This window comes from Tenebrio molitor, chromosome 5, assembly GCF_963966145.1.
Source record: "Tenebrio molitor chromosome 5, icTenMoli1.1, whole genome shotgun sequence".
NCBI classification, from domain to species: Eukaryota; Metazoa; Arthropoda; class Insecta; order Coleoptera; family Tenebrionidae; genus Tenebrio; species Tenebrio molitor.
This window is the reverse complement of record NC_091050.1, coordinates 4963267-4975592: the sequence shown is the minus strand read 5'-3', so window position 1 is coordinate 4975592 and position 12326 is coordinate 4963267. Positions and strand designations below refer to the sequence as shown.

The 12326-nt window shown below is 30.8% G+C and overlaps 1 protein-coding gene across 8 annotated transcripts in view; it reads left to right on the top strand.

Moving 5' to 3' along the window:
• Window positions 1-2764: 2764 nt before the first annotated feature.
• Window positions 2765-12326, top strand: part of LOC138131951 (maternal protein pumilio-like) — a 55614-nt gene continuing 46052 nt past the window's right edge. For 4 of the 8 annotated variants that reach the window (XM_069049240.1, XM_069049237.1, XM_069049238.1 and 1 more), the window contains exons 1-3: window positions 2765-3075; window positions 3625-3815; window positions 5738-5971. In XM_069049240.1, coding sequence (XP_068905341.1) covers window positions 3633-3815; window positions 5738-5971 — 417 coding nt within the window. In that variant the 5' untranslated portion in view covers window positions 2765-3075; window positions 3625-3632. Of the gene's footprint in view, window positions 3076-3520; window positions 3569-3624; window positions 3816-5737; window positions 5972-9620; window positions 9783-12326 lie in introns of those variants that run through there. The other 4 variants (XM_069049236.1, XM_069049239.1, XM_069049241.1 and 1 more) reach the window with 4 other exon arrangements.

Below are 12326 nucleotides of genomic sequence, written 5' to 3'. Positions count from 1 at the left end.
TTACGCTATTTAGTTTTAAACAATAATATAAAAATTAAATGTAATATATGTATAAATACTTGGTTTAATTAGTTAAGAAAGGAAAATAGTTTTTAATAAGCAGAGGTCATTATTTCATGAAAGATTTTTTTAAGGACATCTATCTGTAGTAATATAGTCACTAGTAGTCAAAGAATTTCTGGAATATACATTTTGGAATTCAATATGCATTGCTTGTTTGTGTCTTGTCATTTTGAAATTGTGTTTCATGCACCGGGTATTATTGAAGTCCACGTAATAAATTTAATTATGTTTACATTTTGCTCATGGGATAGTCATCAATTGAAACGAAAAGTGAGTGAAAATGTTCTTGTGCGATAAAAACTTTACAGGTTTTTTGTTTTTACTGTTTTTCATTCGACTATTTTAATCGAGGATTTTTTTTTCCTGCTGCGTTATCAATGGATGAGTAAACACATGAACGAGTATAAATTTTAGGGTTCATATTATATTTCATTTTAACTCTGTTTTGAAGAATTTGCGGAAAAATGATAAATACAAAAAATGTTTATTTTAATGAGAATCATTGGTGGTTAAATTTATTACGTGGACATCCATAACATCCTAATTTTGACAAGTCTCACATACTCTTTACTCTATGTGCTCAAATGAAAACAAATGAATATTATTATACAGGTAATATAGGTAATATATTTAGGTAATGTGTTCCTAGTTCTACGATGCTAAGTTGGGGATTCAACAACGTATTGGGATTAAACGTATTTTTGCTAAAAAACAAATGTTTAATTTAAACATTTATTTTTAAGAATGAATATCAGTTGATTACAATTTTAAAAATAATGAAAAACGAATGAAATTTTATTATTTAGATCCTGAACACAATAATTTCCATAACAATAAAAATCTTTAGTGATTCTTATTTCAGTTAGAAAGAAAAGTATGCATGGGGATCATAGTTCTGGCAAAATATACTACATATTTTTTTTATAAATCAGATATGTACATATACTATGTAAATAAGATGGTTTTAAAATAGAAGACAATGTAAATATATTTCAAGCATAACGTCTTGACAGGAACTTCTTTCCGGTTCTCGACATCATCAAACGACTGGTTGTAAAATACAACAATTAACAGCAAGGTCACAAGGGGTTAATGACTGAATTGGCGTCACAAAAAAGCGATTAGAAAGAGTATTACATATTTTAAAAAACAGCTTTAAAATAATAAAGTAAATAAAGTAATACATAACGGTGTGATGGTTGCATAGTTGATATTTTTTTAATTAAAAAAAAATGTCTAAATACAAACAATTTAGTGAACATCGATTCTTTAATTTCTTTAATATGTGGTATCGCTAATGATTCTGTAATAATTTAGTTTCTTTACATTAATTTTTAATTTTAATATTAAGACTCCTATACCAGTACGTAAGTAAATCCGAATTACAAAACTGATCATCACTTAGTTTAGATAATGTAAAATAAAAAGGCTCTTTTATGAATCATAAAACTATTTTTCTATTTTGCACCTATAACTCAGTCAGGATAACACTCAAACGGGTTGCAAAAAGGAGCTCTTTTCGATACGCGTTTCAAGAACATTTATTTACTTAAATGTTTAATGTTGGCAGTGACTCATAGTGAGTTGTTGCACTGCATTTCACCTCTGTGATTTCACCACACTTTAAATTCAAAACTTACAATTGTTCGTCTATTTACCAGCGTTACCAACCCTTCTATTTGCCAAATATAATTTTCCTAGCATCATTTTTTGAACTTTTTTTAAATTCAAGGGGCAAAATAGAAAAAATTAAATTTATTATACTCTTTTATAATCCATTTTGTCGCACTTGTTTGCTTTATAGCACTCGTCGCTGCGCTCCTCGTGCTCTAAAAAACGTGTGCGACAAAATGGTGTCTTATAAAACTCGTATAATAAATAACTACATATTATCAAACTCTTTGTAATCAATTTTAAAAGGAAGGACGTATTTCTATAGCGAAAAAACGTAATTGAATAGTAGTTTATTTGACGAGTTCTTGTGTAAATTGGGGTTTTTTGGCACGATTGGGCCAGTTTAAAACGCGAGTGAAACACGTTTTAAAGGCCCACGAGTGCCAAAAAAGCTCAATTGACACACGAACGAGTTGAATACAACGTTTTTTTTTCGACGAGCCCCTTAAAGGCTCCAAATCGCTTAAAATCTTTAAAATTAGCTTGACGATTTGTACCTACCTATCTAACCTGTAGTATTTAAAATTCTTTGCAATCTTGCATTGAAAATTTGTTGACAATATGAGACGCATTATCGGTGTAACATTTTATAATGGATAAGCGGTTAGAACATGTTATAGATAATTACAAAGAGATACATTAAGTTTATTAGGGAATTAACATGAAATGGTGTTGCGCGTTATTCATTATAAAAAATAAATTATAATATAATTTATATAAAATATGAATAGTTCTTGTTCATTATTTAATACTGAACTATAATTATGTAGTTCATAAATACCTACTATACGAAATAACCAAAATTTCTATGCACATTGTTGTTCACATTACAATAAATTCTGTATAACATAAAACTTTAATTTTTGAAAATGTAAAATGTAATTACAGATTTTAACATTAAAACAATGAATAGCGCTTTTCTAATTATAAAATGTTTTTAACACATGTTTTATGGGAGTGAAATCCGAATAATTTTCAATCGAGAAAGTTTAAATTTCCCGCCCAAAAAGAACAGCCGCTTTGAGGTGCGCGGGCGACAAATAAAATGGCGAGCGATTTATTCAGAATTTGCTGTCATTTTTAAATCTACCAAAATCAAGCTGTATCAATGGCGTAATCAGAGAATCTTGTACATTTTGTAAATTGTAAATAGTTTCTTGTATAGTTAGTGGTAATATTTTGTGTTGTGAATCCGGTTATAGTGTATAAATCTCGATTGAAAATTGTGTTTGTGTCTCCTAAGAAAATCTTAACAAAGCCGACGCCGACTTGCTGAACATTAAAAATTTCAGAAAATACACTTTGTTGAAGCATACTGCAACCATCCATCAACAATAGGTAGTTTCATGAATATAATTATTAATGTTTTATTTATTTTTTACGTAGTTTCAATTGATTTTCTTTGTGTTGTTGATGTCAACGCCATTTGTTTGTTACCGGGGAATCTGAAATGTCATTTGGTAAACAACTGTCATAATTTCCACTCCCATCGAACCCCAATAAAAATGACTTGCCTAAAATGAAATTAATTAACAACTCCTACAGATACGATTTAACAATTCGTACTGGAATTAATCCAAATAAGTTAAACATGCAACTGGCTTTGACAGTTAAACGACGTAGTGTTTCTAAATAATTAAGCAGAGATAAATTTATTGTGGTCTGCATAAATCGCAAAACAAATATTATGAATCAGCGTTTAAAAGTTAATTACAAATAGTATTATTGTTTTATCGTTGATAATTGTTTTCTTGGTGAAACTGTCCAAGTACGTTTATTTAAGGAAACCACGGTAGTAATCTCGTTAATGAAAATTACCATCCTGCTAAAGGTGATTTTAAAAGTTAAGTTTGCGACGACTGTTGTTACTAAATTTTCATCTTCTAGTGACACCAATGAAGTGGTTGGGAAGTGGTGAAGGAGATGCAATTGTAAAAGCGGAAATGGATAGAGGGCCTCAGCGCACTCAGGATGATGCTGCAGTTGGTTATGTGTTTCAACGACCACCAGACCCAGAATTTCCATCATTTGGACCAAAACAACTGCGTTGGGCTCTCGGAGATGACAGTATTATAGATGTTAGTGTTTCTTCTTTATTTGAATGTTTTGGTTGAGCTGGAGGTTGAAGTGGACAACCAATTGAAAAATTAGTTGTCTGAATTTTAATATTTTATAATCAATTGAGGATAAACAGCATTGTGTTAAAATCTACTGCACTAATAAATTGAAAGATATATCAAGTAAGATATGAGTCACATGAAGCTTGATAAATATATTAAGCACATACCTATATATTTTTTTAAACTAAATTTCCTTTAAAATAATAATTTAAGCAACACTGTTGCTACTACATGATGAATGAAAACATTTTGTTTAAATGCATTTTTACCAATCATCTATTATTTTTAAGGTTAAATACTTCCTTTTGATTAAATTGTTTGAGAAAAACGAAGTGACAGTCTTGAAAAAGATTTCTTGAAAAATATTCCACAATGCGAAAAATGATAATATGTTTTGTGACTTTCAACAAAGAAGTTGATTTTGGGACTGCATCAAAATATATAAATAGTTATTTATGTAACAAGTGAGTAAAGTATGTAATACTTTTTTTACGAGAAGGAAAATTTGTCGCACGAGCGAAGCGAGTGCGCAAATCCGCCGAGTAAAAAAAGATAAACAGATACTTTACTAACGAGTTGCATACAACATTTTTTTGGCGTCTGTTATTAAATGCAAAGGTTTTTTTATTCATTCGCGTTCATAAAAAATTACACGCTACGGCACTTTTTTTTTAACGCAAATCGTGAAAAAAATGAACCGCTATAGCACTTTTTTTAAGGCTTCTGTACCGACTCAAAAATTTCATAATTATTTTATGAACGCAAATGAATGAAAACACCTGTACATTTAATAATGGACGCCAAAAAATTATATTGCAGTACGTAATAATATAAAGAAATTTTGATTATTTGTAACATAGTTGACAAAATAATACATAAACAGACTTTTTAAATTTGGCGTCGAAATTTGCGTTGTAAAAGCGTAAAATTTAAACAGCTGATCCGTGATCCGTTATCCGCATAGATAACTCTTTAACGCCAACTTCGACGCCAAATTTTAAAAAACACCCGTTATATCACTTTTTACTACAATGGAAGCATATCAAAAAATCACTTTTTGAGATAAATATGTTTAAAGTTTTTATTGTTATGGAAGTATTGCATTGAATAGTGACTTCTTCTATTATCTGACAATCCAATATGTATTGAAATAACAATACCAGTGTTACTGTTGGAAAAAAATTACTTATGATGAGACATGGTATTTTGGGCTGTGCCATTATTGCAGTTCATAATAATTTTACAACATAGTTGTATATAATGTCAAAAGTAAACAAGAAACGCATTTTTATTAAGAATTATGCTTAATGAGACGTAATTTACAGTCAGCTTCATCAACATACTTGCAAAATAAAATGTTGGCCACATAGTGTGTGATCTTTTGTTATTACTTTTGTTTAAGTATTTGACATATTAAGTTAATAAACGTTTCTGGTAATGCATTCACATTATGATATTCTAGATTTTTAAAAGGTATTCTGATCATAAAGATAATCTAAAATTTAGATGTAAGTATGTATAAATAAATGTGTATTATGTACAGTTCACGAAGTATTTTAACTATTTAAAAGGTTTACATTTATTAAGTGTCCTGATTTGTAACAATGTACTTGTAGTAAACAAAACAAATATTTATTGTATGTATATTATTTAACTACCACTAAAATTTCCTTGGCAGTTTTGTTGAACGCTATTTTTCGAATTGGTGAATTCATAAAAAAATGTCTAAAATTGAAAACTTTAATAGACCGTATATTTTATATTCAATAATAGATATTCAATTAAAGTTACGGAATATGTGTTTGATAAGTGTTTCTTATTAAATTTTTTAATTAATTGCACGTTTTTGTTTGACGTTAATAAAGATTTTTTTTTTACAGAATCATGACAAATGGAAGTACCCAGTCAACAGTAAAGTTGGTACTCCTCCCAATAGTATGTCTTATATTGGAGCAAGTTCTACAATGCCAGGCCTTTATGATCTAGGGCAAAACAAGTCAGTTCCTTCTGAACATTTGGTATACATGTCCAATCAAATTCCAGGAGGAATGCACATGCATCCACAGTATTTGCAACAGCCTCTTACACCACAGATACAAATGCGTCAAGGACCGGTAAGTGCAATTTCTCTTTAATTTAAGGTTTCTAGTTTATACAGTACTTTTAAAAAAATCATCTGTTGGTGACCACCATCTTTACGTTTTTCAACCTTTTTAAAATATAAGATCATTGATGGTATTTTAGCTTATGTTAATAATGACTTGATATTGAAATTGGTCAAACTAAGATGGTTTTAATGGGTCTGCAAATACATACAAAAATAATACGAATTCTGTGATAAAGTACAATAGAAATTTTTTGAAACGTGTTTTTTGGTTAACACTACTACAGATTGGTTAAACAAAACACTGAATTATTAAGAGCAATTTTGTTGGCATTATGAAAGAGGTGTTCATGTAATAATTTTTTTTAAACAGTATATGTACTTTTAGTGTACTGAAACGTCACAGCTTAATTCCTAACAAAATAACACATTTGTAATAATTGTAGTTACATGTGCATATTGTAATATAAAGTTAACCACGTCGTAACCTTGTGCCTTGACTTACTGGCCCATTTTATTCTTGCTAAATATTTCTTGGTTTTGTAACGTAGACTGTGAAGCTTCTGCTTTGTAATAAATAATGAGACCTTTTCACGAACATGAACAATTGTGAATATATGATGAAAAGTTAATTATTGAAAAATATTGTCCAACCTAACTACGTTTATTAATATTATTGTCTGTATTGTCTTCTGAAAACTCTTTTAATCATGTTTAAATTTAGCTAATTTTTCTTGTATAGTAAAAAATTAATACCGAGTGTAAGTCACATGTACACTTAATATCGAATTTAAAGAGAGAAAATTAAAATAAATACCCTGAAGTCGTTTACGACGCAAACAGTAAATCAATTAAAAAGCGTTCTAACAAAATCTTGTTTCTTTTGATTCAAAAACAATACAAAGCAAATTGGCATTTTATGCAAGATTTCAGGAAAATTTTAATTTTAATCATTAAAAACGGTATCTACCTTGATTTCTTTTCCAACCGCAGTTCAGAATTTTAGAGCTTCAGGGCTTTCCTTTACATTATAAATTAATAAAGTATACATGATTACATATATTGAAGTAAAGTATGTATGTGCAATATTCATGACAGTTTTTTCTACTAGCCTACATATAGCTCAAGAGAAGATTTTCCAACATTTATCACTTGTGAGTATTATGATAATTAACTGCAATTCTGCTGAAATTGAGAATTCCTAATTGTTTACATAACTACTATTGCAAATTAATTATATAAATGTTTACATAATTTATACGCAGACTGCACACAGTCGAATTATACTAATTAAGCCAAAAGAATATGAGAGATGTATGAATCGAACTACATGTGTTATAACAAGACGCAAGCGGATTCTGAGAATGAGATAAATTAATGACAACGAAATGAATATTTTTAAAAAATTTCGTCTTACAATACCTCACACCACTTTTTTATTTGTTTTTTTTTTTGTAGCATGTATCAATGTGTTTTGAAGCTAATATTGTTTATTACGTTGAATGTGTAATGGAATTATTCAATTTTTGCGATTAATTGGTGGCAACCTTCAAAATATAATTGCATACAGGATGAGTTAACTGAAGGGGAATGCCGATTTTTTTTATAAACTAAGCATTCACAATTACAATTAATTATTAAAGAATAAAAAAATATGACCAGTGATAACGATTTTGTGTAGGTATATTTGTCACCAACTATGTACTTTCATATACATAGATATGCCCGATATACTGCCTTTATGGCTTACCCTATCATGTTAATTTGCTTTTGTACTAATGTTAATGTGTTTTTATTGTTTGTCATTCAACGTGTAAACCGGATTATATTTTGAATGAAACCATTGCCGAAAAAAATATTAGTAAGTAGGTAAATCAAATTTATTTGGTAGGTGGAAAAATTTTGAAAGTTTAATTTTTTTGGTTAACAAATTACATACAACCCTTTTTTTAAATAAATACATAATTACATTTTGAACATATTTATAGACTTTAAATTAAGTTGAATAAATACGTACATTTAATTTTAAGACTTCAAGAGTCAAAAGTCTACGAATTGTGTAGTATAGTAAATTGATTATTCAAGCCTGCTTTTAATAACAGGTAGAAAAAAGTTCATAGGAAATGACGTCATCATAGCAATCATAACTTGTACATCTTTTGGTTTTTCTGATCTTTTTCTACACATTGTCGAAATTTCAATTACTAGTTCATGGATTACATACGATGTATATTACAGTGGCGTACTGAGCCCTTAACGGGCCCGTATTCCATCGTGGCAAAATTATTCTTCCATGAATATGTACTGAGAGATTTATATTTTTGATTTTTTGTGATGAGTTAATTTAGTTCATTAACATTCAATAATAAACATTTTTTTTATTTAAGATAATTCGTAGTATAAAGTATGAAATTTGGATGTATCGTAAAGAATTGATGATAAAATTATTTCTCCAATTTATTGATAGTCTAAAAAACTGAGAAAATATCGTAATTTAGGACTCTGTATTGTGAATTATATTAAAGGACTAATTATAATTGCCTGCGTTTCATAGTTTTTTTTAACTTATTCGACCTTAAATACAAGCTCTAGTTGCAAAATTTGCATATCTACCTACTATTCTTTTAACATGGAAGTGTCCTTGAATGGAACGTCCCACCATTTGACGTTAAAAATGTAACCAAGGACTTTTAGGAACCTGAAAGCCGCCCGTGGGGCAAAATAAAGCATTACTACTACCAAGGACTTTTAAGGTCTCTGATTCGTAATCTTTCACGACATGTGTGACCATGCTCATTACTTAGAACGAAATTAAACATTTCTTTGTTGATGTAGAAGAACCAATTTTTGGTCAGAATTTTTTTTATGGATTTAAAGAATTTCCAAAATTGTATGATATTGTGCAGCGAAGTAACAAAGTTGGAAAGTTACCTCATCGTTAAAGCGTACTTAGCATTTCCATTATTTAATCGATTTGTAGATATTCATCCGTATAGGGATGTTCAACCTTTATTAACGGCTACAGAATCAAATTCTCCTAGACGTCTTAATATTTAGCTGAAATTTATTTATAAAGTAAAATTACAAAACTATCATTAATTGAACAATCAATTTCTACCTAATCAATTTGATTTTACTTGAGATCAGTATTTTTTTCCAGAAGAAGGTTATTAATATTGTATTTAATATATTTCAAATATTTTGAGGTGATGAACTACGTAACACAATTATTATTATTAGCGGTCCTAAAAGAATTACATAATTTATTCTGATTTTGAAACTTATCCATACGTGGATGACAGAATATTTGTAAACTACAATAAGTTTTGTATTTCACTGATCTTAATACGTTGATGTTCTAATTTTAGAGGAGTTATTTTGGTTATTTTTACCCACGGTTTTTTTCAAAATTTTGCAGAGCTTATGATTTCTATCATAAAAGTATTCCACGCGGTAATACAAATACAAAACAGAAATATGTATAATTTCTTTATGATTGAAATCGTAATACAAGATCAAATTTTGTGGGTACGGTTGTAGCCGATGGACCTGCACGACGGGTATGTAATATGTAATGTGTAATGTGTGTAACTTGGGGGTCTAGGTACTTACTGCAGTGCGGCGCAAGCGCGCATGTGGTGCTGCTTCTTTGTTAGCTCAGTTTAATTCCGAATGCCGCACCTTGTGTTATGAATTCGGTGGTACGGGACGCCGGACGCCGTGTTTAGTGGATCAGTGAACGTGTTTTGCTGTGTACAAAACAATGGTTATATCGTTATGTGCCATCTAATAGGGAAATGAAAGATATGGGACCCGACATGGTAATTTGCGTTTTATTAATCTTTGAGCGTCCCGTAGTTGTAGACCTTGTTTACTTTTTGCTGTTAACAGCGAGGGTGTGTTATGTTGTACGTCGGTTAATATGCCGCTACTGACATCGCTGTTACTTTTTGTCTTCACATTAATCGAACTACTAGTTCGTCCTGCTGTCATCATTTAATGTCAGTTTATTGGAAGCAACAGGTTTTGAGAGAACTGTTTGTGATCAGGTAGCCATTTTCAAGGTGGGTAGGGGTGAATAGTTGGATACAGAGCGGTGCGGTCTGTTGTTTATTATGAAGTCGAGTGGTGCATTTCTAGTTGCCGCTCCGGAACTTTTGTGTGCAGCGCTAACCTTTGTGGGGATAGCCATGTTGCCAGTTCGATGGCCTCAGCATTGTTTATGTTTGTCCAGGGTCTTTCCTCGCACGTTTTACGGCTCTCTTTCAAGATCTTAGACGACGTCGAAGAGACAAGATTTTTTTTGCCGCCGCAAAATGGCGCGTTCCCAAAGTGAGATTACATATTTGAAAAAAAATCGAGTTTCCAGGGTATTTTTTTTTGCAACGTACAAATTTGACAAATCATTTCGACTTCATGCTTAATAAGGAGAGCGCGGATTTTTAAGCATAAAAAAAGCTTTAAAAACTAGGAAAAAAGCTTTTAAAATGGTATGAAAAGAAAACTGAAATAAGCTTATAAAGTTATGAGAGGGTAAATAAATTAGCAAAATGCAAACGATACAGTTTGTCAGATTTGAACAAAATATACATAAAAACCTTTCAATTTAAATATAATATTTTTATTGTAAAATACACAAAAATGTCTATAAATTAACAATAAAATTACTCTTTGTTTCTGAAGAAACTTATTATATTCTTCCATATTTTCAATAGCAAACCCCACTCTTCTGTCGCTGAACATATTTTTAAATTAGTAAAAACTGCGTTCTACTTCTACACTAGTAATTGGAGCATATTTAAATTTAGGAATAACATTGCCATTTAATTTTTCGTAAATATTGTTGGTGAATTGCATTTTTTAAGTGCTGCGTGATATTGTAGTTTTTTCGCAGCTAATTTACAAAATAATTGACCTGTGTATATCAAAAACCTCTTAAGGAAATAAAATAAAACTCTCCGTTTTAAAACATACCCTGTAAATGATTTTGCTATTTTCAAATTTCAACTCCGAATGGCTTTGTATGGATTTGTCCACGGCGTAGGCTTTTTTCAAGATATCAAACCAAAAAACACAAAATAAAAACAAAGAAATAAGTAAAGTGTTGAGTCTCTCTTAAGATGCTTCTTTTAACTCTTTTCGAAACATACTGACGAAACGAAAAACGAAAGTAATATTTTAGTCATAAAAAACTATGTGCATTTGTGATGTTGTTTTTGCGGCAAGTCGCCGATAAATGAAAAAGTCAGCGCACGTTCATCGGCATATTCAAAGAAGCTTCCCAACATTTCTAAGAAGACCTTCTGCTGGTAAAACTGTCTTTCCTGAAACCGGACATAATTTATCGATAATCCTGTGTAAAGACATAAAAATAAGCACCTAAATACGAGTAGAACAAAAAAAAAATGGCAAAACCGCCTTTCCTGAAACCTAAATAGCCCAAAAAAAAAAAATGCATAAAAATGAAAAATAAGCTAATAGGTACAAAAAAAAATCAAATGACTCCATTTATTACAACTGAAATATACAGGGCCTTTCACAACTCGCGCCCTAGAGAAAAAGGGCACCTTGACTATTGACAACTTATTACATAGTTGTCAAAAAGTAGAAACAAAGAATTTACTACTGCTTTCATAACTGAGTTACAATACTTGTAATTCTACCAATCCCAGAAGGGCATCTCGAGGTGTGATGTTATTTCAACCAAATAAAGCCAGTTGCTAGGTTTCAAAAATAATACCATCAGCTACAAAAAATGTTTGGGTCACTGTAATTTTGACACTGTTAGATTTGACTTTTCATTCTCAACAAATTTAGGTTAACAATCTGAAATGGTAGAGCTGTCATTACATTGTAAGTTCAGATGTCTACTGTTTAAGCAAAGCCTATGGGCGATTGTAGGAGGTCTTGGAGTGTAGCGACTCCACGGACCTGAGCCGAGCCACCAGTGTCGGATCTGACAATAAATCGGTTACAGAGGCTCTGATGCGCAAAACCCACCGATGATTTTTGGCTGGTATGACCAGGTCGGCCTCGCTCTCAAGTTTTGTTTTGGTCGGGCCGCGGGCGTCGGACTCGTGGGGTAGTGGTTGATGCTTGATAGTCGCAACTAAATGGCATTCTAGATCATTTCGTTTATTATAACAACGTATTGTAGCAAAAAATACAAAAAATGTGTTGCAAACGAAAAAATAATTGTCATTTCTGCCCGGAAAACGTTCTTCGAAGACTCTTGCTGCCTCCCTGGCGTTACGCTCACATTCCCCAAAAATTATTATCATTTCTAAATAATCAGCGCCTGAATACATGATTGTAACCAAATAAAGGTTTTGGCTTTTTTTATTACAAATTTAATTTGACTGATA